General features: G+C 40.5%; 1 protein-coding gene across 2 annotated transcripts in view; it reads left to right on the top strand.

Annotated features, from left to right (window-relative positions):
- The window catches only part of nos1apa (nitric oxide synthase 1 (neuronal) adaptor protein a), a 216299-nt gene that overhangs the window by 73785 nt on the left and 115969 nt on the right, over window positions 1-26545 (top strand). For both annotated transcript variants that reach the window (XM_039600969.1, XM_039600970.1), the window contains exon 4: window positions 5735-5793. In XM_039600969.1, the coding sequence (XP_039456903.1) occupies window positions 5735-5793 (59 nt within the window). The remainder of the gene's footprint in view (window positions 1-5734; window positions 5794-26545) is intronic.

Below are 26545 nucleotides of genomic sequence, written 5' to 3'. Positions count from 1 at the left end.
TAGCGACATTACAGCATTAAAAAGGATGCTTACCACCTTAAATAAAAACTGTGGGCTTCCGTAGATAATTTGCCCTTTACTAACAACTAGCAGCTGCGGCTGCAGTGATGCTCCAGTGATGATGTACCGGTCCGTCATGGTAAAGAGAGAGCTGAGTGTAAAAGCAAAGCTCTCAATTTACCGGTCGATCAATGTCCCTACCTTCACCTGTGGTCTCGAGCTCTGGGTAGTGACCGAAAGAACCAGTTTGTGGATACAAATGGCGGAAATGAGCTTTCTTCAGGGGGTGGCTGGTCTCTCCCTTAGATATAGGGTGAGGAGTTTGGAAATCTGGGAGGGGCTCAGAAAAGAGCTGCTGCTCCTCCACATCAAAAGGAGCCAGTTGAGGTGGTTCGGGCATCTGACAAGGATGCCTCCTGGGCGCCTCCTGGGTGAGGTGTCACACCGAGAGGAGGCCCCAGGGCAGACCCAGGACACACTGGAGAGATTATATCTCTCAGCTGACCCGGACAAGCTTTAGGTGTTGGCCAGGGAAAGACAGGTCTGGGTTTCTCTGCTTAGGCTGCTGCCCCCGTGGCCACCTGACCAGGCCACAGTTAAGTGGAACAAAATAGATGGATGGATGGATGGATAACAATTATAAAATGATTACATTTGTTCATAACTCATAATAAGGCTATTTTGCGTTAGCAGTTTGACAAAACCTAAAACCTCACTTGGAGATGACATGCATTACCACTGTGCTTATGGATTTTCTCTGTTAAACTGGAAATTCTGCTTCAGGCTCTGTGGTCACATAAAAATGGGGTGTTTCTCCAGTCAAGTGACTCTTCTTCCGCACAAAATGATCCCTATGAGTGCCACCTCCTCCAATCAGAGATGATGGTCATCCTATAGTCATTCAAATATATACAGACCATAAATATAAGAACATAAAAATATAGCAGTAAAGTGCAGTGCTGTTACAAATAAGACAAGATATTAAAGCTGTAAAAGACAACAGCTGTAAAGTTGGTATTTAGTGCACAGAATTAAAAAAATCCATGTGAAATACTTCAAGTTAAACATTTTATGGCTTATGATATTTAGAACTCGGTGCTGCTGTTTATGTGATTGGGTCTCATTAGAAACATTAATGGTTATAGGGATCCTGTGTTCCAATATTATATATTGAGGATTCCAGTGAGCGTGTGACGCATACTTTGTAGAGCTGGGCTTCACATGTGACAACAGTAAGGTATGGGCAAACTGAGCTGACTTTGAACACAACCTGCTCCTGACCAGGTTGAGTATCAGTTACCATGGTGATTTAGCCAAGTAAAAAGTGAGTCACTTTTGTGACACAGAAAAGTTTGACTTAAAGTCAGCATAGCTTGCTAACTCATTGATCTCACTTTGTAATACATTCCCCCGTAAAGCCTAATGTTAGGGCTGTGGCTGCTTTGGCTGATCAGTGTGCCAACAGGGAGCTTCAGCCCATCGGACTCCTCGTGTCCATGAATACAAGTGATTAAGCTGGACCTCTCAGCTGTGCTTGTGTTATTGGTGCCCTCTGGAGCATTTTGATAGAATTATCTGATGGCTAAAAAGCCAGTCCGAGTTTCTTCTTCGATGTTTCACTTCTCTTTTATATACAGTTTATTTTAAACACTCGGTGCAAGCCTGAAAAGTAATCGAAGTCTTGTATTTAGAGGGACTCCTTCAGCAGCAATAACATCTATCACCACCAGATGTTTCCTGTGGCTGCTTTTGGACCATTCAGATCTATTCCTCCTACAAAACTGTTTCACTTCATCTCTGGTATTTCTGGGATGTCTTGGCTGAGCAGCCCTACAGCCTTTTTTTTTCATGCAACTGCCGTACTTGGCCAAATGCTCCGAGTGGATTGTTATACAGTCTGTGTCTTTGTAAGGAGATGAGGCAGCTCCAAAATCTGATTGGCTGTTGGCAACTTGCTGGCTGTGAAAATGGCAAGATTTCCTCAGCTGATGGTCCACCATCTGCACAGACCACACATTTCCTTAGTTCCTTTGTATTGGGAAGAATGAGCAAATGATGCAGGGATGAATGTTCCATACAAAACCAACCTGCAAGATGGTTTCCTCCAAATTCTGATGAAAACTGTCAAATTCCTTTAAGCTTTTTGGAACATCATTTTTGGCACACTGATTCTGCTGCTGTAGTCTGAAAAGACTTTATAGTTAAGCTTCACCTGAAAGACTGTACCTACTTTATGTAAGGCTCACTCAGCTTATATCAGGTGAAGCTCTGTTGACTTACATAAGCCAGATTTGTATGTCTGTCAGATTTACATTAATGTCTCAAAAAGTTTTTAATGGCTTAAATGGCCCTGAAAGGAGTTGGCCTTTAATCAGATTAGTTTAAAAGTCTAGCTTTGTTAGTACATGGCCACCTGAAAACATATGCATATTTGCTATATATAGCTTTGTTGTGGACAGCAGTGTGTGGATGATGCATACTGTAGTCTAGACTGTAAGTATTCATAGGGTTAAGGCTAATGTCCTTTATGCTTTGTGCTTTAGCAAATTCAGTTCAATAAAAAATAGCAAAGTGGAAAATCTCAGCTGTAACTGAAGCTTTACATCAGTATTTGAAGAACTGTTTAGGAAATACTGTATATCTCTATAATATAGACTCTCATTTCCAGTGACCAATGCACATGAAGTCTTGAAGTATTGAGTCTGCAGACATCACCAGACACTTTGAAGCAGTGCAGAATCGTACTGTCAGGAGTACTGAACAGGCACATTGACTTGGGGACATTTATTTTTTCAGCTTGCCTACTGCATATGTATTTCTTTTGAGTTTAAATTTCCTGTAAAATGTGCGGCGATGAGTACTTAATTAAACCATAAAACTGCGCTTAGATTTGAGCCTGACAATTTACTACAAATTGTGCTGAAAATGACAGCACAAAAAAAGCACACCCCTGATGTGAATGTGATAGTTGCCGCTAGGAGGAATAATTTATTTGGAAGCCCAAGGGAGATGTTATTAAAAGCGTGAAATCGAGGCATGTAGACTGCTCAAAGTGGTGCCCAAAGTTTGACTCTGTCCTGTAGCTTTTTGCTTAGGCCAAATCTTGCATGTTTAGAGCAGAGCCGTGCATGTTTCTGGACCTTAACGCTGGCATTTTATGTTAACAGAACAGAAAGTGGCACATCGACAGGAGAGAGAGAATAAGACACAGTACAAGCGATTGATGTATTCATGGCTACAAAGTTATTTTTGACATTTAGCAGAAACGTTAAGTGTTTTAGGTTTTAGGTCACAAGAAGTGGGTAGAGTAAGCAGAGAATCTGCACATAAATAATACGGTAGAGAGCATCAAAGTCTCTGCGTAATGTGTACTGAGTGTAATGAATATTGAGGTTTTTGCAGAAATTGTTTGTTATCCACTGATGGCTGTGAGTCATATACACATGCCATTCATTACACATGGCCATACTAAAAAATACCTGCTGCTACATACACATGCAGAAAACAAAAGTGATGTGCACATTTATGCGCATGGAACAATAACTTAATTAACAGGCTAATTGGTGAAAATCTCCATACATCTATCTATTTTCTGCTGCTTCCCTGCCCTGGGTCATGGGGGAAGCAGTACACCAGACCATCCTCTCCTAGTTCATCCGAGGGAACTTTGAGACTCTCCCAGGCATACTAAGAGATATAATCTCTATAGCTTTCCCTGGATCTGCCCCAGGGCCTCTTCCAAGTAGGGGATGCCTGAAACACCTCGACTGGCTCCTTTCAATGTGGAGTCCCTTCTGAATGACTGAACTTCTCATCTCAGCACTAAGGGACAGGCCAGCCACCCTTCAGAAGAAACTCATTTCTCCCACTTGTGTCGACAGTTTGATTCTGTCTTTCTGCCCAGAGCTCGTGAACATAGATGAGGGTAGGGATGTAGATCAGCAGCCTCACATTCACACTCATCTCTCAGTTCACCACAGTGGAGTGGTACAGTGTCCGTATTATGAAGCCAATAGAACTTGAGCATCTTTAAAAAGCAGAAAGGAGATTCTGACACCAGCTTCTGGAACTTAGATCGACCTAGAAATTCAATTGTACAGAGACTGATAAGTCTTGTAGCAATACGAGAGTAAGATCCTCCATAGTCTTACCCAAATTTACAGAGAAATTTGGTAAAATGCCTTCTCCAAGTCCACAAAGCACATAAAGAATGGTTCCACAAACTCCCACATACCCTCAAATATCCTCGAGAAGATAAAGAGCTGGTCCAGTATTCTGCAACCAGGACAAAAAAAACCCAATTGTTCCTCCTGAAACTGAGGTTTATCTAACTGAATCTCTCTCCTCTCCATCACCCTGACTTAGACCTTCCCAGGGAGACTTACTAGTGTGATCCCCCCTATAGCTGAAACACTCCATCCAGTTGTCCTTCTTAAAGATCGGAACTACCACTTCAGCATACCAAACCATGGGCACTGCCACAGATTTCCATGCTGTGTTGTGGAGATGTGTCAACCAAAACAGCTTTATAGCATCCAGAACCTTAAGGAACTCAGGGCAAATCCACCCCGGGAGCTCTGTCATCAAGAAGTTGTTTATCTGTCTCAGTGATAAGACATCCCACCTTTGTCTTTAGACAGTGTCATTCCATGGTTCCACTGAACTCAGCCCACACCTGTGTTTTTCCTTCAGCACCGCACTCCACTTGCTCTGAATTGGCATGGTGTTTCTGGAGAGAAATATGCAAAAGTCTTTTGTTGTGTTGTTTAATTGGTAGATTATTCATCCCCGCATTAGGTCTGCTCGTGCTTGACTTACTAATTTCCACTGCTATTGGTAAATTTCCTAGGTTCTTCATCAGAATGAACAGGCTGCATCTGTGGTCATAAATTAGTACCTGCTTGTTTTGTAACTATTTAGTTTGGCAAGCCGACAGTCAGTTTTTGCTTTTCTTGCTTTGTTTTTAGAACTTTGTATTATCCTTTCGGCTTAGGTTGTCATCTCTACTTTACATATGCAAACAGGACAGTTCCACCTTCACTTAAATAGCAGTTAGCTGTCAAGTCAGCTAACTGAAAGCCAGGCACAAACTCACATAAAAACGCAACATGATAAAGTTTTAAAAAAAATTCAGAAAAATGAAGGCATTCAAACTATATTTAATTTCTGACAACAAACCAAACGTGAGCACAAAATATGGATATTTATTTTTCTGTACCTGGCTGCCCTCAAAAGGCCCTTGGTCAAGTACACCGGCGGGATGCAATTAAAGGCCAGTCGATGGATGAATGTTTTCTTGTCGAGTTTGGCTCCTTGTCCCGAAAGCCGAAATGTCAAGTGTGACGGTCAGCAATCTATTTACATCTCTGAGTGCGAAGGAGGCATTCAAAGAGCGCAGATTGAAGTGATTGAATGACTCGGTCAACAAAGTGCTCTGTGGAGACAGAAATCAATAAGAATGATTCCTGTGTGCTTCTGTGGTGACATTTTGATTGTGACATTAAGCTGAAAGGTAGATTTAATCAAACAGACAGACAAAAGGAGCAAGTAAAAAATGTACATGAAGGTCTCACAATGATATCAGTGCTCACGGGATATCATCTGTCTGTCTTTGAGTTTTTCAGCCGATTAATGTTCAAACTGTCCGAGCAAGGAATGTTCCTTATTTCATTTGTCTTATGTATCCAAATTTTTACATGTGGTGTGAATGAATGGTTTCGTTTTGTTTACACAGAAGAATGAGTGGACATGGGACGAGAGCAAAATGATGGTGATGCAGGATCCCATTTACAGGTAAGCTGGCCTTAAGATTTATTTATGTATTTTTTTTCATAACGTTCCGTTTCTTTGGCTCATCTTTAAATGCTAATTTAGGTGCTTTTTAATACTTATTCTAATAAGTCAGTCCTTATGGCTCATTGAAGCTTTTCCCAAATGAATTTTAATCCAAACTTGATTAAGTACGCTGTGGTGGCTCCGGAAATGAGAATCCTTTGTCTCTGTCAGTGCAAGCGTTGACATTTTGGAGAAAGAAGGAACTGGTAAGTCTGGTGATAACTTCTACCGACTCCTGAACTGCACAGCACCACCAAAATTTCAGAAAAAAAATGTTTGCTGTTAGGAAGTGTTGATGCATAAACATGATATCAGAAGAAATGGTAATCAAACCAATCCTCAACACTGTTTTTAATAATCTAATAAATTTTGAGTTCTAATGTGCCCAAGTCTCACTTCTACTGTCATGTTTATTTCAGATCTCTTTCACTCTCTTTTAATGTGGTATCTAATTAAACCTGAGCCGTCAGTCAGCTCTTTATCCCCTGTAACCATACTGTGGCGCTGCCTATGGTTTTCTGCAGTTTTGTTTGCAGCACTTTCCATCATAATCACAGCGTGAGGTTTAATTGACATCTTAAAACAGCCTGAGTTGTATCCCAGTGGCAGCGTGACCTAAAGTAACCTCATTTACTGCCAGTGGTGTCGGTCAAATAACTGCTGCTCCACCCATCCCGTTCCAATTCTCCGTGGATGTCGAATAAAGTTTTAGTTGTGGGATCGGACTGTTTTTTCATGTGTTTGTAAAGCACTGACAGCTTCATTTAAGAATATCACGAACTCTGTCCTGTGTTGCTGTTTTTCCTCAGAACTGACATTTTTATGTAAATTCAGAAAATCAAGCAGACTTGGCTTCAAGGCATTTGGGTCTTTCAGTCTAGTAGAGATTTGTAACGGTGTGAGACTTTCAAGTGTTATTCATATGCATCATATAGCACTTTATTCGATACTCTTGTTGGTTACATGCGCTGTGTTGAGAGTATCAATATGCAGACTGAGCGAGCCGGTGGTTGAACTGTCAACCTTCCAATTAGTGGGTTTTGTTCTGGATGAGTGTGAGTCAAACAACAACCTCCAGGGATGGAAAATTAAGCCGACAGTTATGTGTCAAGAACTCTGAGTAGCCACTTGTGGCTGGCTCCAAAAGCGAACCAGTCACCATAGACTCCCATGTTAAAATTGCCAACTAAAGAGTATTAAACATCTAGTGTAATGAAAAAAGTTTTCTCTTTATGGATGGATTCCTTTTTCATAACTCCGTGTGTGGTGTGTGCATATATCAATTAGGCATAACATTATGACCGACTGCATAATATTGTGTTGGTCCTCCCAATCCATTGAGGCACAGACTTCACTAGAGTCCTGATGGTGTGCTGATGTTATGATGTTAGCAGCCGATCCTTTAAGTCCTTTATGTCCTTTATGTTATGAGGTGGGGTTTCTATGGATCGGACTTGTTTGTCCAGCACATCACACAGATGCGCAATTGGATTGAAACCTGGGGAAATTGGAGGCCAAGTCAACACCTCAAACTGGTTTGTTCTCCTCAAACCATTCCTGGACCATTTTTTACCATTAGGGATTACCATTTCAACAAAAAGCTGTACATGGTCTGCAACAATGCTTAGGTAGGTGGTACTGGTCAAAGTAACATCAACAAGGACCCAAGTTTTCCCAGCAGAGCGTTGCCCAAAGCATCATACTGCCTCCACCGGCTTACTTTCTTCCCATGGTGTATCCTGATGCCAGGTGTTTCCCAGATAAGTAACCCACCTGGGTATCCACATGAGTTAAAAGAAAACATGATTCATCATGATTCTTCCATTGCTCCGTGTGCCTGTTGTTGGCACTTTTGACAGTGCATAGGAGTGGGCATTGGTACCATTTCTGGTCTGCGACTATGCAGCACCATACGCATCAAACTATGATGCAGTGTGTATTCTGACGCCTTTCTATCAGCACCAATGATTTTGGCAGTTTGAGCTACAGTAGCTCTTCTGTTGGGTCGGACCACACAGGCCAGCCTTTGCTTCCCGCTGCAGACTGGAAAAACCCAACAAGAGCTTTGGAGTTTTGGAGATGCTCTGACACAGTCGTGTAGCAATCACAATTTCGGCCTTTGTCTAACTCGGGTACAGTGATAAGGAGAGCAGTGTTATTCACTTCTGTCAGTAGTCATAGTGTTGTGCCTGATCGATATACAATGCGTGTAATTTATTTTAGAAGTTCCATTCATTCAAATGTTTTTTAAGGCTTGAAGTTAGGGATGTACCTAACACAGGGAGGTGTAAACTATCTGCACGGCCTCAGCTCCCCTAAAGTTATAGTAATTTGTTACTGTGTTACTTGAAACTAATTAGCAGATCTTTGTGTCAGTGTGACATAGTTTTATGGGCACACGAACCCAGCTTGCTAGCGATAGCTGATAACTCAGCACCTCCTGCCAAAATAAGCTTCTGGCTCCAGAAAAACAAGATAATCAGAATGCTAAACTGTAAGGCCTCAAAATAAAAGTACTGGGTTACATTATAAGTCTGAGGTTACTGAGCAGAGAGAGAATGTAGATAAAAGGTATCTTGATAGCACATTTTATTATCAGTGTTTAAACCTTCGGGCATGTTTTATTTGGGGACTGAAGTTGGACATAAAGGCTATGTTGATCTGCACGGATGGATGGTGTTCCCAAAGGTGAGCAAATATGTTTAATGTGTTTCCCGCTCTGGCAGTGAGATCATATCAGGTTTAAAAACTGGAAATCTCTCTGGGCTGTGTTTATTTTGGGGATGTCCAAAATAATGGCGTGCTACTGTTCTAAATCAGCCAGTTTTCTTAATGTTATCATGACAAATTTTTGTGGTATTGTTAACATGTAAAAAACCTGTCAGCGACAAGCGAGAAAACAAAGAGGATTTAACTCAAATGTACAAATACGATGTAAGTTTAATGGTCGAAACTGTTCCACTCTGCCAGAATGTCTGATAAAGCAGAGTGTAGGTACCAGATCATGCTGTCAGCCCTGTATTGATCTTTTTTTCTTTTTATCTTGTCTTCTATTGTGCAACTTTGTTCACTCTCAACTCTTACTCTCTGTATCAGGAGATCTTGCTTGTCATTTATGAAAATGGCAAATTCAAAAAAATGACACAGTCTCTTAGAATGAGGATATTGTTCACTGGTTAGCATTATCTCTTGGTGACCTAAAAGGGCTAAGCAGAGGAAAATGTCATGTTGAAAAAAAATCGAATAATATTAAAGTCTGAATATCAGGCTTCAGAAGGATTAGAAAACCACGGTTACGTTGTAAGATCAGAATTAGGGATGCAGGACGCGACGAGGTTTGTGCAGATGTTATTGAGGGAGACAGAACGGCTGGGAAGATCTCACCACACGAGAATATGTGTGAGAAAGTTGGGCCTAACTTGACATGTCTGTGGTACGTTTGACCCCACGGGAGTTAAGATTGAGTTCATTCAGTCATTTGCCAAAGGGCTATAATCCTTTGATTCGAACTCTTACCACAGTCTTGTCTGAGCGGACCTGCTTAGACACAAACAGTCACTCAGTGCTGAGACGCAGCTTGTGAGAATTAAGTGGTTCAGACAGATTTGTAGAGAAATGATAGGAACGCTTTAAGATGACTTCACCATTAATCTCTTTGTCTTAGACTTACACAGACACGCAGAGACGTTGAAGTTTGCTCAAACGATGAAAAAAACCCTCATTCTAAAGAGAGAAGTCGAAATAAAGTTGAAGACAGGTTGTGCCGCACTTCTTATTCTGCACTGAATGACTCATGCTTTATCCCACTGCTCCCTCTCTCTTTACCCTTCAGATGCACGCACGCACGCGCGCACAAATTGACACACTCTCTCCCAGGCGGGCCCGGCTCAGAAGTGCATCCAGGAGCCCAGTTGGGGGTTTGGGCTTTGGAAATGATTCTGTCAGAAAGATGGATTTTGCCCTGCTGTTTGTGTAAGCGTCTCTGAGCTTAGGAATTCTGAGAGATTTTGTTTGGTTAGAGATGCCTCACCCTGTCCCACACATCTAAACCTCGCGTACGGTTTTTAATATTACAGTCACAAAGGTCCCCCCCCACCCCCCCACGGCAGGAGGAGGCTGCACAGGGTGGGGGCTAGAAGCCGAGTCCGATGGGTAAGCCTCATCGATCAGTAGCTGTCATCTGCTGAGCCGAGTGTGACAGATCTTCACGACATCTCATCTTTACTCTTCAACTTAGTCACTATGTGCCAGTCCAAACAGAAGTCTCAGTCATGAAATATTTGGTATTTTCTGTGCCAGACTTCACCTCTGCTCTTCACATATCTTCATTTTTTATAATAAGTGTATATCTTCTATACACGGTAGCAGAAGCTGGGATGTTAACATGTGAGGATTAATATCTTGCCGTATTTTTCAATGAGGTGTCATCGTGTTTTATGACTATAAAAATGCTGATATGAAGTAGACACTGCTTCTGTAAGTTATTTGTTATATGTTAGATATATGACAATGTTGTTGTTTTGTTTCATATTCTACTGTATTTCCCCTCCCACTGGGCAGTTTTTCACACATGAACTTTGGGCAATTTGGAGATAATCGTGTTGAGAGATTATCCATAGTTGCCCTTTCTTAAATGTAGCACTCAGCAGGAAATAGACCACTTCAAGCATATTCTCACTACTGGAAACACGACTTGTTTGGCCGAGGGAGCTGCCTGGGGAGGCTGCAGGACACCCTCTCACTAATGGTAAATGCACTGAGCTGTTTGTTAACGGTTCTACTGGCACATTAATACAAAGTAGCATTACTCTCATGTTGTACACGAGAGCTGGATGGCTACAGCCTGTCCACCGCATATGTGTTCTCACATGCATCTCTGGATGGTAAAACCCTAGAAAAATTCAAGGCTGCCGTGCATGTGTGAAAATGGCTTTACTGTCCTCAGAAAGGCCCCATCAAAAGCATTACTGTGAGCAGCAAATGATGTATTTCATCGTGAGCTCTGCCCAACCCTGTAATGAAGTCTGCGGTGCAGTCTGTTCTAGCACTTTGTTACTGCTATGCAATTGCAAAGTTTCACAAAGAGCTGTCGTGATTCTTAAGCTGTACCTGTGGCATTGTTCTACTTTAAGAGGCTCCTAGTATTGGACAGGGATGTGCATTGCAAGCAAAAGTCCTGCTCAATAGTCTCTGGAATGTGTTTGACTGTTATCCAACCTCCAGCCAAATGGCTTTCAAATGACTGCACATAGTTGTGGTAGACTTGTAATATGCTAGCTGTACCTGGTGGATTGTATACTGGACTTTTTTTGTTTCAGAAAGTTCCAGAAATAATTTTTTGGCAGTTATATTTCTCTTTTTTCTTTTCTTTTCTTTATGAGTGGTGTGAGTGGTGTATCGAATACGTAGATGGTTCATTGAGATAAACTTGACAAAAACAGCTTAAATTATACTTATGCAACTAATGATTGATTCTCATTATTTTTAAGAAAGAAAAATTAACAAGGAGCGTTTGTTCAATTAGTCCAAGTTATTCATACCTGTTGTGAACAGCTGCTGAAAACCCTGAGTCACATTAGATCAGAGTAGCACAGAGTCATTATCAGTCAGTGCTTCAATTCTTTCATTGCCATCACAGATAAAATGAAATCATAATAGGCCTGCATCCCAGAGGTCACTTCTTTAGCAGACAGCTGATACACTACTGTGATATCTGTGTCCTTGTATGCTTTCAAAGTTGTTTTTCTCTTGACTTTAACTTATCAATATCGTTGGAGGATAGTTTATATATCTAAGATTGATCACTGTGGATCAGAATTTTATTTGAAAAGCGACCCGTGTCGTCTCGATCTAAAAGAGAGATTAGTCTGTAAATGTTAATGCAGGGAAGATCTAGTGTTTGCATCACCCTAATGTTATCTGAGTGTAAATTAGAAGGCTTCGTTTAGTGAGGGGAAATCCCCATGTGAGAAACTTGGTATTACGTTTGAATAATGTACATCATAAGCTAAATGATACATATTCCTATGTAGCTTTTCAAACACAGGGAGGAAAACGCGCATCAAAGCCGTGGACTGTTTTAAGCACTTGTATGTGGGTTTTTCAGATGAGCAGATGCTGTGTGACTAAATCATTTGGGAGGATTTAGTCAGCGCTTTGCATAATTCTTTTGTGCATTCCTTTTTGTCCACAATTTTGTTGTATATTCTATTCTATTCTATTCTATTCTATTTTTAGCTGCTTTCTAGCTGGAGCTGCTGGCTTACCACAACTTAGGCTGTGTGCTTCTCATGTCCAACATAACATCAGAAGTTGACATTGTTGCACTGTTGAGTATTTGTTTGCTGATCATGTACAGAGCTACTTGGGTTTTTTCTGCTATACAGAATACAGGGAGTGCAGAATTATTAGGCAAATGAGTATTTTGTCCACATCATCCTCTTCATGCATGTTGTCTTACTCCAAGCTGTATAGGCTCGAAAGCCTACTACCAATTAAGCATATTAGGTGATGTGCATCTCTGTAATGAGAAGGGTGTGGTCTAATGACATCAACACCCTATATCAGGTGTGCATAATTATTAGGCAACTTCCTTTCCTTTGGCAAAATGGGTCAAAAGAAGGACTTGACAGGCTCAGAAAAGTCAAAAATAGTGAGATATCTTGCAGAGGGATGCAGCAGTCTTAAAATTGCAAAGCTTCTGAAGCGTGATCATCGAACAATCAAGCGTTTCATTCAAAATAGTCAACAGGGTCGCAAGAAGCGTGTGGAAAACCAAGGCGCAAAATAACTGCCCATGAACTGAGAAAAGTCAAGCGTGCAGCTGCCAAGATGCCACTTGCCACCAGTTTGGCCATATTTCAGAGCTGCAACATCACTGGAGTGCCCAAAAGCACAAGGTGTGCAATACTCAGAGACATGGCCAAGGTAAGAAAGGCTGAAAGACGACCACCACTGAACAAGACACACAAGCTGAAACGTCAAGACTGGGCCAAGAAATATCTCAAGACTGATTTTTCTAAGGTTTTATGGACTGATGAAATGAGAGTGAGTCTTGATGGGCCAGATGGATGGGCCCGTGGCTGGATTGGTAAAGGGCAGAGAGCTCCAGTCCGACTCAGACGCCAGCAAGGTGGAGGTGGAGTACTGGTTTGGGCTGGTATCATCAAAGATGAGCTTGTGGGGCCTTTTCGGGTTGAGAATGGAGTCAAGCTCAACTCCCAGTCCTACTGCCAGTTTCTGGAAGACACCTTCTTCAAGCAGTGGTACAGGAAGAAGTCTGCATCCTTCAAGAAAAACACGATTTTCATGCAGGACAATGCTCCATCACACGCGTCCAAGTACTCCACAGCGTGGCTGGCAAGAAAGGGTATAAAAGAAGAAAAACTAATGACATGGCCTCCTTGTTCACCTGATCTGAACCCCATTGAGAACCTGTGGTCCATCATCAAATGTGAGATTTACAAGGAGGGAAAACAGTACACCTCTCTGAACAGTGTCTGGGAGGCTGTAGTTGCTGCTGCACGCAATGTTGATGGTGAACAGATCAAAACACTGACAGAATCCATGGATGGCAGGCTTTTGAGTGTCCTTGCAAAGAAAGGTGGCTATATTGGTCGCTGATTTGTTTTTGTTTTGTTTTTGAATGTCAGAAATGTATATTTGTGAATGTGGAGATGTTATATTGGTTTCACTGGTAAAATAAATAATTGAAATGGGTATATATTTGTTTTTGTTAAGTTGCCTAATAATTATGCACAGTAATAGTCACCTGCACACAGATATCCCCTAAAATAGCTAAAACTAAAACAAACTAAAAACTACTTCCAAAAACATTCAGCTTTGATATTAATGAGTTTTTTGGGTTCATTGAGAACATGGTTGTTGTTCAATAATAAAATTATTCCTCAAAAATACAACTTGCCTAATAATTCTGCACTCCCTGTACTTAACATGTGCATACTAATGCAAGTAGTTTCTCTCAAATAATGGACTGTATTCACAGTTTGGCAACAAAATAAAGCTCACTGTTTATTTTTCATCCTTTTTTTTTTTTTAATGAAAAAGCATATTTGTCTTTTTAAAAGCATGAGTTACACCTGAGTCTGGGATTTTGTGACTGCCATTAGTGATAGGCCATAAAAGCCTGAAGAAGCCTCCCCACGTTTCTGTTCAGATTACCACATAAGAAACATCTAATCGTTGTTGGAAAATGCCACGAAAAATGATTTGTTTTTTAAGAGTTGTGACCGGACTCGTGTTTTATGAGCTGCTGGAGATGATGGAGAACGCTGCTAATGCAGTGTTCTTTTTTTCTTTTTCCTTTTCAATCACAGTGAGCAAAATGTTCCAAATCTTAGACGCCAAACTTCCTGCTTACTTACTGTTTGCGGCGCAGCAATTTGCATGAGAAATGAATTCCGTCCTATCAGAGGAGATGTGTTTTTGACTTCTCTAATGCACAGACCATCTGTTTTTTCTCAGCCGTCTGTATTTCTTCAGAACTGCACTGCATCGTTACGAGTCATTACACACTTGGATATAATGTTTTAATCAAATTTTGACATTGGTTTGTTTGTTTTTTATCACATATAAAGAACAAATATAGTCATTTTTGCATAGTTGAGTAGAAGACACTGTAAAACGTAGATTAACAGGAATACGTTTTCAGCTGGGTTGACAGTACACCCTTGTTAATTTTACAGTTTTCCTTCTCTTATCTGTAATATTTTACTATAATCCTGCATGGCCTGAATTACAGTTTATTAATATATTCTCTCCATTTGTACATTTCATTCTGTACATCGCCATTCTTTTTACATTCACTTGTTATAAGGTTGGACATTTTACTACTGTTATAGTGCAATCTACTAAAACACTGTGGATTTCATTCATTTTTGCAGCAGTTTATCCCAGATACAATTCAATGCGGTTATTTTTGTAAATGGTACATATTACTGGCAGTATTGATTTTGGTAAGCTAAATTGCAGCAATAAAATATGAAAAGAGACTTAGAAAATCAATTGGCTGACATTTATCGGAAAAAAGGCTGAAATACTTGAATTGTCAAATGACAATCAAATGACCTTTGTCCCTATTTCTGAGTTGCTTTTATTGAAGCTTTGGTCAAAGAAGTAGTTCAGAATAGTATCTGTACTGTACTGTAAACATTACCTGACACATGCCAGCAACATGTCCTTTATAACTGCTACTTCTTTTATGACAGTCCTCGTGTCATAAAAGAAGCAGCAAGTCGTAGTGTTAGACATTAAATATCTGCACTGCAAACCTCAAAGGCATGATAGCAGTCTGACTCTAGCATTACCTGTAACATTGTCCTCAAAAAGTTAATGTTACTGTACCCTCAAGGCACAGTGTGGCAAGTTGTGAGATTTGTGTTAGATTGCCAGCTTAGTTGCTTTCCTGACTAGTGACCATTCATTTGAGGATGGCAGTAGTATACCGTCATAGCTAGACAGCTAAATGTCTTTCAAGCTACCGTATGTTGTGGTAACAAAGTGGCAACAAAGTGTTTGATTCAGATTTGCAGCTGTCTACTCTCAGAATTATTTTATCTTCCTCTGTTCACGGGATCCTCTCCCACTGATCTCTAGCCTCTCTGCAGTGTTTTATGGGAGATAGCAAATAAAGGATACATTGCTCTCCACATTATACTGTCATATTAATGGGAAACAGACTGTCAGATGTTATAGTTTTAGAGCAATTTCTAAGAGTTATGTGATTTAACCGGGAACTTTCTGACAGTAAAGTAATGGCAGCTAGATTAGCCATCTTATAACTTTGGGTTCTTACTGATTAAACTGTGCAGCCATAAGGGAATTTAAGCCTTGCTGTGTATTTTGAGTTCCCTGTTTAACATTATATGGTACTCTTGTTTGCTTTCTTAATATAATCTAAAGGTTTATTACTGTATTATTACTATACAACCTTGACAGTGGTCTTGGTCATGGTGGCATGTTGCTGGCTAAACCGTAACACTGTCCTGAAACACAAACTCTGGAAATAAAGACAGTTCTTGCCGAAGGAAATATTTGCCATATTATACAGCAGCTTGCTGATAATGTTTTTCCTTCCTGACATATTTGAACAGTATTTCAAAGCGCTGTGCATTACAGTTTCATTTGGTTTTCTTATTTTGTGCTGATGGGCACTGTTGTGCCGTGTTCTGTAGGTATAGATGTGTGACTGCAGAGATCAACCTGGAAGCAGTCAGAGCGAGGGACCGCTCAGGCTACTGTAATGAGATACACACTCGAGTATTTGAGCCACATTGCCATCTTATTAGAGTGTCCATCAGTGGAGGAAATATTGAAGAAGCTTGAATGCTTTTAAAGTCTGTTTTTGTAACAGAAACAACGCTGTCACCTTAATAGCCGCCCAAATGGTTCTCCCTAATGTGTTTTTGGAAAAAAGGAAAAAAAACCTCACTAGAGACCAGCTGCTACTCGGGTTCTGTTCTGTTAGGGAGCTATATTGAGTTTTTACTCAATTCAGTTTTTACGGTGATGTTAGCAACATCTTGGTGCCAGATACCACAGCACACCTTCAGGGGTCTACTGGAGACCAGCAGCAAAAGAGGGACCAACACAATATTAGGCACGTGGTCACAGTGTTAGGCCTGATCATTGTATATACAGCCTGATACAGATATAACAGATATACATAAGTGTCAGGCAGTGGGCAGCAATACATAACTCTAGCCGTGTTTTCTATTCATAAACAACTTTAAGTTTCTAACTTTATCTGTAAAACTTTAAGCATGCAGATGTTCATGCAAAACATGTAGTTCTATGATTAGATTATTTTTACGTTTCTTTAAATTTGAAGTATATTTACTGTCAGCATAACAATTTATGTCTTATATCCAGATTGTCAGGCTGATAAATTGAAATGTATTTCTTGTTATGATGCTAAAGTGATGATATAGTAGGGTGCTGCAAGTGTCAGATCAGTATATCAGAGCTGAGTGCACAAGATACAACAACTGCCCTTCTTAGAAGATCCTTGTAAATCATCTCAATTTCACTGTTCTTCAGGTTACCTTTATTTGGCAATAGCTTTATTGCGATGTCTGATGTGTTTGGTTTCTTTTTTGTACCTGTTCATTTGAAGGACCAAAGTTTTTTGGGGTTTTTTGGGCTTTTAGGGGCTCATAAGCCCCTAAAAGAACTGACAGACAGTATAAATAATATGCTGTTACAGGTGATATTGCTGTAAACACTGGCTCTTACAACAAGCAGAAGAACTTTAAGGATAGGTGCAAAGGTTTCAGCAGGGGGAGGAGAACTGTTCTTTAAGCCACTGTGCTGCTGCTGCTGTTCTCCCTTCAGATCTACAGGTGTACATCAGCCTGTTCTGTCTCTTAACAAACCCAGACAGTGTTTGTGTGTTTTTCACATTTCACCTGCCAGAGAGCTGCAGCCTCAGGGCAAAACCAGCAGACTCATTCAGCGAGGAATACTTCACAATCCCCTGGATCAAGCACATGTGCCCACCCACAAACTTCAAACTGGCAGCCGGAGCGTCTTTTTTTTTCTTAAACCATGCTCACAACACTGTCATCAAACCCAACCAGGCACAAACACAGCACACACGCCTCATTTTTGAAAAAGCACAGGCTAAGTGTTTGTATCTGAAGCGTTTGTGTCATATTCAGAGCGCTCGCCAGTCAGTCACTTTTGACGATGGATGGATGGATAGACCGAGTTCTCCTGAGAAGTGATTTTTCTTTATTATTCTGCCTAATCTACTTAATGAAGTATAGCAAAGAAAAATATGTACTCGTGGCAGGTGAAACAGGTTTATCATGTTTGAGGTGTACATAAACCATCTCCGGCGGATTCAGTTGATGAGGGATCTGCTAACTTGTCTGAAAACTTCTTCCCCTCCCCTGCCTTTTATACCTCAGTGTCCCCTTCATGAACAGATGGCACGAGGAAGTGGTTGATAATCAAAGCAGCAGATGTTCGTGGAAGCGTGTTTGCTGCCAATACATCATGATTTGATCTTAATTTAACACCCAATAATGCATTTGAGAAAACCGATTAAACGCATAATTGTAAAAACTGTTTAATGCTCGTCATTCCTGAACTTGGTGTTTAAGCAAAAATGGCTTTCCCTCTCTCGGTGGTTGGGACCTTGTTGATTCTCCAGACGTTGCTCGTGCTCCTTTCTCCTGTCCCAGCTGTTAGCCCACACTGTGGCAATTTTACACTGTAAAATTAGCCTTACTATTGCAGTTTACTTTATCGGTTCATTACTGTAAAACAGTATTTGGCAACAGAATGGAGTGGGCTGCAGCCTATTCAAGCCATCACAGGGTGGGAGGAAGCATGCCCTCGACAGGTCACTTGTCTATCTAACAGCAGTAATTGATATTTAGTAAGTAATTCATCTTCAAAAAGCCTTTAAATAAAATATTATCTTCTCTTTTCGACTGTTCCCTCGAGAGCTCACAGCAGTGGATCATTGCCTCCATCTTAGCCTACCAGTAGCATCCTGCTTTGCCACACCAACCCTCTCCATGTACTCCTTCACTACATCCCTGAACCTCCTCTGTGGTCTTCCTCTTTTCCTCCTGCCTGGGAGCGCCATCTTTATCATCCTTTGGCCAGTATGTCCACCATCCCTCCTCTGCACGTCTAAACCATCTCAGCCTCGTCTCTCTGACTTTGTCTCTAAACATTCTCAGCCTGAGCTGTCCCTCTGATCTACTCTAATAAGAAAACCTACTTTTTTTCAAACTACTTTATTAGCTGTAAGTTATAGTGGTCAACACAGACTTAAAATACATTAAATATGTGTCAGATGAAAACTCTCAAAGATCTACTTTATTATCAGACATCCATAATACTGTCAGACTATTGCTGTCGTAGGGTGAACCTCACATGTTTGACCTTTTACTGTCAACTTTGTACTTGGTTATTATTCTGTCACTAACGCCAAACATGACTGAACCAAGCAGATCCACAAAACTTGAAAACTGTATCTGCTAGATCCTTTTTTTGGCCTGTCTGAGGGAGAAACTGGAAGGGAGTGAAAGTTTGGGCATTTCTTTAATGTGCGTATATACAGTACACATCTGTCATTGGTTGTGTCTTCTCTGGCCTGCAGTGATGGTAATTGCTGTCATCCACCGAGAGGCAGCCTGCCCTCACTGACTCCCAACCAAACAGTCTGTATTAGACGGCTTGGCTCACTTCAGATCCCTCCAGTGAGGAGTTCACACCCAGCCAATTAAAGTCAATCTCATGTTTGTGTGTTCTAGGACACCCTGATTATGTGATAAGGAAAACAAGCTCTGATATGAAGTGCACACACATTCTACACACATTTCGCTTTGATATTTCAGTGCACTGATTCCATGCTGATTACACACTGCACGCTTGAACAGCAAACACACACACACAAACACACACACTGACATATCAAGACCATAAAGTTCTCACAACCCTATTCTGTCCTATACAATCTCTTTCACAGCAGTATCCTCTCCTTTTCTGCTCTGAGCTAATGGAGTGTCCAGTCAGATTTGGTAGCGTGCGCACTTCCCTAAAGGAACACATAGACATGAGAGATGAAGGGAAAAAAATTGAAGACCCATTTCCCATGGACGGAAACTTTCCTAAAATGTACTGAATAACTTTTGAAGGGTCAGTTCCCTCAAATAATAAAAGAAGTAGTTCTGCAGCATTGTTTTTATATACCCATGCGTCTGTAAAGAACTTGTAATCAGGAACTTCCACTTCCATGGACTTCCTGTTCCCAAGGGGAGGTTCTTGCAAGATAGTCTAAAAGGAATGAGCCCTTTCTTTCTGGGACTGCTTTTGATATTAGGCTTGACACAGCTGATATACTTTATTGACTTTTGAATTTTTTTCTCAATTGTAGTACAACAACTTTCTGTATTTATTAAGGCCATCACTGCATCATGCAACACTTTATGGCAACTGTCATTTTCATTCAAGGCATGAAGTACACAGGAGCAATCTCCTGATTGCAGTCACCTTCAACCAGCATGACCAGCTGCTTGTTTCTGCTGTGATTTAGCTCCATTTGTAACATGTAGTTGTCATTTGTACACGCAAATGTAAGCACATCCTGGTGTAAATCCTTAACCGACCGGTTGATATTCCTTAGCAAGACTTCCCTCTAAGAAAAACGTAACTTTAGTGCTGTTTTCTTTACATGCAGAAACACTTTAAATAGTGTTTTTGTGCTAACTAAACCAAGATGTTGACTTCGTTGCTTAGAAACAGGTTTAAATAAGTACTTTTACTATATTAATTCGTATTCATTGAGGGCAAGCTTGCAAGCGCCCTCTGTTGTGCCACCAGCTGAACTGCAGCCAGTTTCTGTCCAATGAAATGAGTGGAATGGCTTTTTTAAACTGATTCTGTCGTCTTCATCACCTCATATTGGAGGTTTATTTTAATGTCAGACAGACTGATGTATCAGTTACTTTGGACCTACAGCAATACTACTAAATAATCTTTTAACTTTTGTGTACTATAAAAATAGTAATACAGTTGTAACTAACAATTTTGTGGCAGATTCTTAAGGCATGACTTTACATTTTTTAACATTGTCTACAGTAACTTTTATAAGGTAATGCCTGACATCCAAATGCCAAAGTGTGGGGTGGGTACACCACCAAGGTGCTGCAGGTGGGCCCAAGTAATAATAGAAATTCAGTGTATTTCTTTCTTTATTCAAAAAGTAAATTAAAACTGGTTATGTGTTCTAGCGGCAGGTGGGTCTCACACTGGCCTTAACACTTTAGATACGACTGCGTAGCATTAGCAGTTTATAGCAAACAACCTGTGTTGTTTATATTTTTTTAAATAAAATGTGGAGTTTGCATGTTCTTCCTGTGCTTGCATGTGTTCTCTCAGGGTACTCTGGCTTCCTCCCGTCCAAAGACATATAATTAGTGGTGTTAGGTGAAATGATGATTCTAAATCGCCCATAGTTGTGAAAGTGAGTGTGAATGGTTGTCTGTCTCCCTGTGTTAGCCCTGTGACAGGCTGGTGATCTATCCAGGGTGTACCCCGCCTCTTGTCCTATGACAGCTGGGATAGGCCCCTGTGGGATCCTGATAAGAATAAGCAAAAGAGAATGGATGGATTGATGGATGCATAAATACATTTTAAATAAAATTCATATTTTTTTTCTTATATTTTGATTAGATTAAAGATTTAAGATTGGGCGGACCCTGTGGGATTTTCTGGTTTTTGAGTGGGCCACAGAACTCTTGACTTTGGGAATGGCTGGAAAATGCAAATAATCCCCCATAAGACCCGAGCCACAAAATCGTCATGTCAGCGCAGGTCCTGGAAAAAAGAGTGGTAACGGCAGAGCGACTGAAACAAAAATGTAATTAATTTATTGTTTCTTGTTGCTTGATGTAGAAAACCAGCTGCAGGGTCCTAATAATTACTGTGATGTTCAAAAAGCCAGTTCCTCCTCTTCCCACAGTCAGATCAGACAGAGCCCGTGGTTCTTAGAATTATTACAGCACTGGGCACCATCCAAACACTGGGAAATACAATATGAGCCAAACTTAATTATTAACAGTCTGAACACATAACTGAGCCCCCCACCACAGACACAACACTCTCACAGTCTGGAAAACCTCTCCCTCTTTCTCACTGTAATTCATAAACGAATGGATAAAGCTTTAAAAGAAAAAGAAAGAAAAAAACATTGCGTCTCTGCAGCTATTCAGCTGTCATGTATTTGTCCTCCAACTAGTGTTTTGACTGGCATTCTTAATTTTGGTTATGAGTATTAGTGACAGACTGCGTGACTAAGAAGCTTTGATTGTTATTCTGTCCTAAGGAAAAAGAATCTCACCTGTTTAAAACACTGGAGACCTGTTGCTCTCATTTCCATCATAAAGAAGGTCTCATTAATTCTGGTCTTACTATTTTAACTCAAGCTGCATCTTAATTCAAACTTTATACTAAAATCCTACAGTTAATTCTAGACACATTTAAAAGTAGTTTGGCTCTGCGGTATAGTTTCAGGACTTTTATGACCCAACCGTCTGTCAAAAAGGGGATGTCAAATACAAGGCCCAGGGATCAGAATTGGCCCAGCAAAGGCTCCGATATGGCCCGCTGGGCAATTTTGGAAAATGTGAAGGAGGGCATAAATTTTTAAACTTTTAACAGTATTTCCATAAGTTTTGCAGCTTCTCCTGTTCACAAAAACCTCCCCCATGGCCATTCATACTACACCAAAGTAAATAAGTAATAGATAAACAATTGAACAATAAAAAAGTTCCTGATTTTTCACTGTCTACTTGAGAAATGTATGATTTTGTTTACAGTGGATTCACATTTTAAAAAAATGACTTTTTGTTACTGCATTTCTTTTTCTTATATTAAAATATCTCAGGGATTAAATACGGCCTACTTAAGATCAAAGTGGGCCGTAAGTGGCCCACGATGTAAAATGAGTTTGACATTCCTGCCTTAAATTCTTAAACATGCCTGTTTAAAGCATTACGATGCGTGTTGTCTGGAATAGATTATTCTCCCTGAATCTGAGCTGTAACCCTAGCTTTGTTGTTGGAAATGGGGAAAGTGGCAGCATATTAGTTTTACAGACCCATCATTATGTCTACAATCGACCATTAAGTGTTGACTGTGCCTGTGGAGCTCAGAGAAAACTGCACTAACTGGGGGAAATGGCTCTGCGGCTGCCGTGTTCGATAGATTTACTCTGCTGTCTAAAATATTTGAAACCAATCCAAATAAAATGTCTGTAAACATGTTGCCGAGCTTTTCATACGCATTTACTGGACTTGTGTTTCAGTTATAAAGCTTTTCTCATTCAACGAAGCAATCCACCATCGTTTCAGGCTTTCTCGGTTTATTGATCATCTGTGTCCTGAGATGGATTAAAAGGGCTCCGTGGGTACAGTACCTTGTTATTACCATTGCTAACACTTAAAGAGATTGCATTTTCTGAGACTATAAGGGCCTCGGTTTGTATGTCTGTATTTATTCTAAAAGGCTTCAACCTTCTGCTGCTGCTGCTGCTTTAAACATGTCTCAATTGAATGTAAATGAAGATGAAGACGGCTCAGCTCCTGTTTTCCTTCCCTCTGCCCACCCGTTGCTTTCCACTGCCTCTGGGCCTTGTTGTCTGCGTGTGCCCGCGTAGGTGTGTGTTTAGGTACGTGAGCGTGACCTTGGTTTGTGAGGCTGTATTGACAGTCTGCGTTCTCCTGGGTAGATCCGGGTGTGGTGTTGTGGATACGACACGCATGTACCCACTCAGGCGCTGTTCAGTATACAGAACAGGAGAAGGTGATTTGTCTCTGGGAGGAAAGGCTTGCTGTGGCGCAGAGTCAGTTCTGCCTCTTTCTGTTTGTCCTCATCTTTACGTAGTTACTTATCCGCGTTATTCGCAGGGCTGTATTTCATTTGAAAGTTCAGGCTCAATGTTTTCATTTTTGCCCGATTTCTGAGAAATACTAAATGTTTAAAGAAAGACAAGGTCAGACCAAACAGATTCTTTCCATATTTTATATTCGCAGGCACTGGAAGTTTTTCAGATGCTTGCTGCATGATTTTTCATTTCATTATTGATTCTTTTTTTTCTTTAAAAAAAAATGTCCAGTTTTTCATGCTCTAATTAGACTTTTGAATATTGATGCACGGTTTCATCGTGATTCACCAATGGCCCTTTGCACACAGCAACACGTCCACATATAATACTCAGTATGTGACACTGATGCATGAACGATTCGTCAGTTGTGTCGTTGTGTTGTGTTTGCGTGCACACTGTGTGGCGATTTGTACTGGATGCTTACATAAGGCGTGTGCTGCCTGACTACAGTTGTAAAGGAATTACCCTCCCACTCAACTGACTGATTAGTTCTCATAAGCAGTCATGGCAGCCTTCAGAGCGAGACACATTTATTTGTATTTATTCACATGTGGCCTCAGTGGAATAAGCATTTAACCTAATTTGAAATCTGCAACTTATCGTGTTACTCCCCTTATGGTCATTCATATTAAATGAGAGAATACATTAAGAGTATTTGTTGCTTCTCGTAGAAGCCTGTGTTTGGTAGATCCTCACGGGGTATTTTTAAAAATATAGCATATTATTGCAATATTTTGTGTGGTGATAGGGTATCGATACAGGGACTCCAAATATTGATATCTTATGTATCCGCCCATCTTCTTCTTCTTTAAAAGTTTATTAAATAAATTAAAATACTCTGGGAATACTATGAATAAAAGGGCTCATCTCATGTACAATCATCATGAGATAATGCAGGACAAGCAAGCTTACAGAAAATAGGCTCAACAGAAAAATCATCCGACACTGGGCACACTTAGCTTAACAAAGCTACTTCCTTAGTCAGCAACCTGGGCAGTTTGTGCTGGTTAAATGGTGCAAGGCGATTGCACAGGTCACTAGTAGGAGGTAACCTTTCTGCAAACAGACGGAGTTGGCTGGCAAATGATTGCTGCCTAATTATAAATGCAGATGGATTGCCAACATGTTGCCATCAGTCTGAGTCAGTGAGCACAACTTTGGGGAATCGACTCAACTGACTGATACAACCAGCTGGTTGCGTTCTGGTTACATTCCTATAGAACGGGAAGACTGCTGAGAGCAAATATAATAGATAATTGTAAATTTCTTTTAAATGTGACTTTCTATCTATGTAGACAGCAACAGATATGTGATTTTTGGACTGTTGACTGTGTAATTACAATATTATCAGAAACAGATTGCATGTCATTGCTAACTTGACCATATTCAGTTGCAGACTGGTATCAGACTGATGGCAGACTGACTCTGTCTTATGGCACGTGTTGGTATATTTGACGATTTTATTTTGATAAATCATAATATATGGTGTTCCAGTACTCGGAATACTGCAAAATTGCATCAGGGGGTATTTGATGATTCTTACCTCTAACATTTTACTTGCTTGTACAGTTAGGTAGAAGACCATCCATCCATCCGTCAGGAGTGAAAGAATTTCAGTCTGGACTGGTCCTCCCTTTAGCTCACCTCATAGCATGACATACCCAAATTATTTCACCTTTGAGGCAGTTCAGTCAGATTTCCAAACCACTTAAAGAAGTGTATAAGACCAAAGGCTCCACTCTAAACTCCTCCCTGAATGACAGTGACATAAACTAGTTTATTTAATGAGGCCATGTAACCTTTTATGTTCTCACTATGAATATTTTCTTACTTGCAGCCCTTAAAGTGGCTGCAGTGGGTGGAAATTTTGACCTTTTGTAATTCATCTCGTTTTCCCCCATAATTTCACTACAGGTGATATCCACATGACATTTGTACTTTGTTAAAAACCGCAGCCAAATCAATGTTTCACTCATTCCAAATGTCACAAACTAAAACTAAATTCTCATCTGTGTTCTGGTTTCTGTAACCAACTTGTAGCATCAATTTAATGGGATTTGTTATAGCTTCAAAAGCAGAACAGTACCAACTAAATGTCTGTTTCCCAGAGTAAAAAAACAAACTCTGGTTACATGTTTTTTCTGTTTTCTGATAAGGCACTGAACAAAACTTAAAGGAAGCACTTTTTGAGTAAATTTTAAAGATCATGTCACCCTATGATAGGAGGGTGTTCATCATAGGAGCATATGGAAGGACTCCTTTTCTTTACACTCATCTTCTGGCTGTGATAGCTTCCGTTTCATCGTCCTTTTCTTTCAGACTTGGTTGATTTTTATTTGGAATGACTCTGAGGTCGTTAATCCTGTTTGGAAGGTTGAGCCCAGATGCACCTGATCCAGAAAGCTCATTTCCGCCACTTGTATTTACAATCTCATTCATCGCTAGCCACACAGCTTTGAGTCACACTCCACCCGTTTTCATCTGAGAACCAAGTCAGACTTGGAGGTGCTGACTTTCTTCCTGGAGACGTCAAACTATGCAGGAAACTTCCACAATGGAAGTGATTCTCTTGTGGTGCATCGCTTTGCAGTTGATTGGTCACTAGCAGACATGCCTGACTCTAGTTGCCTAGGTAACCACCATCGTATTTGTCAATCAGTGCTGTCCTCTGATAGTATTGGTAGCCGCTTCTATCACTCGCCTTGCAGTTGATAAAAGTTTAACTCGGCAGTTGCCCATCTTCCATCACCAGTGGCTGTTTAGCTCTTAGTCACACCATCTCATTTGTAAACTCGGGCATTAAAACCGCCTGTGCATAGCATATTAGAAAATATCAGTTATTTTAAAAAGCAGGAGGGCGGATGGAATGGAAAGCAGAGGTTTATAAAGGGATGCGGAGGAGTGAGCTTGAAGTCCTCATTTGTTTAATAGTAAGCAGTGGCGCAGAAGGGAGGATCAGAGGGCAACCTTAATGAGAAAACTTAACCGTGCAGCTCTTTGGCTTCACTATGGCGGAGATGTTTAGAGAGCTGAAGACGAGTAGTAACTTTGCAGGAGCAGTAAATGATTGAATAACTTTCTGAAAAGAATCCTGCAGTCATTCTCACTTTTGATGGATTTTGTTATATTTAGGCTCGAGTTGTTCTGTCAGAGGATGATGGATGTTTCACACTTTTTGCCTCGTGCTGATAATCAAAAAGATTGGAGAAATTCTGCATTTGTATACAAACGCATGAAGGTCACTTGTCTTTTAATCAGTGTTTGCATTATGTTCTATGGCTGAATTTA

This window comes from Oreochromis aureus, linkage group 17 (genome assembly GCF_013358895.1).
Source record: "Oreochromis aureus strain Israel breed Guangdong linkage group 17, ZZ_aureus, whole genome shotgun sequence".
Classification (NCBI taxonomy): Eukaryota; Metazoa; Chordata; class Actinopteri; order Cichliformes; family Cichlidae; genus Oreochromis; species Oreochromis aureus.
The sequence above is the reverse complement of the archived record's forward strand: the minus strand, read 5'-3'. Positions and strand labels throughout refer to the sequence as shown.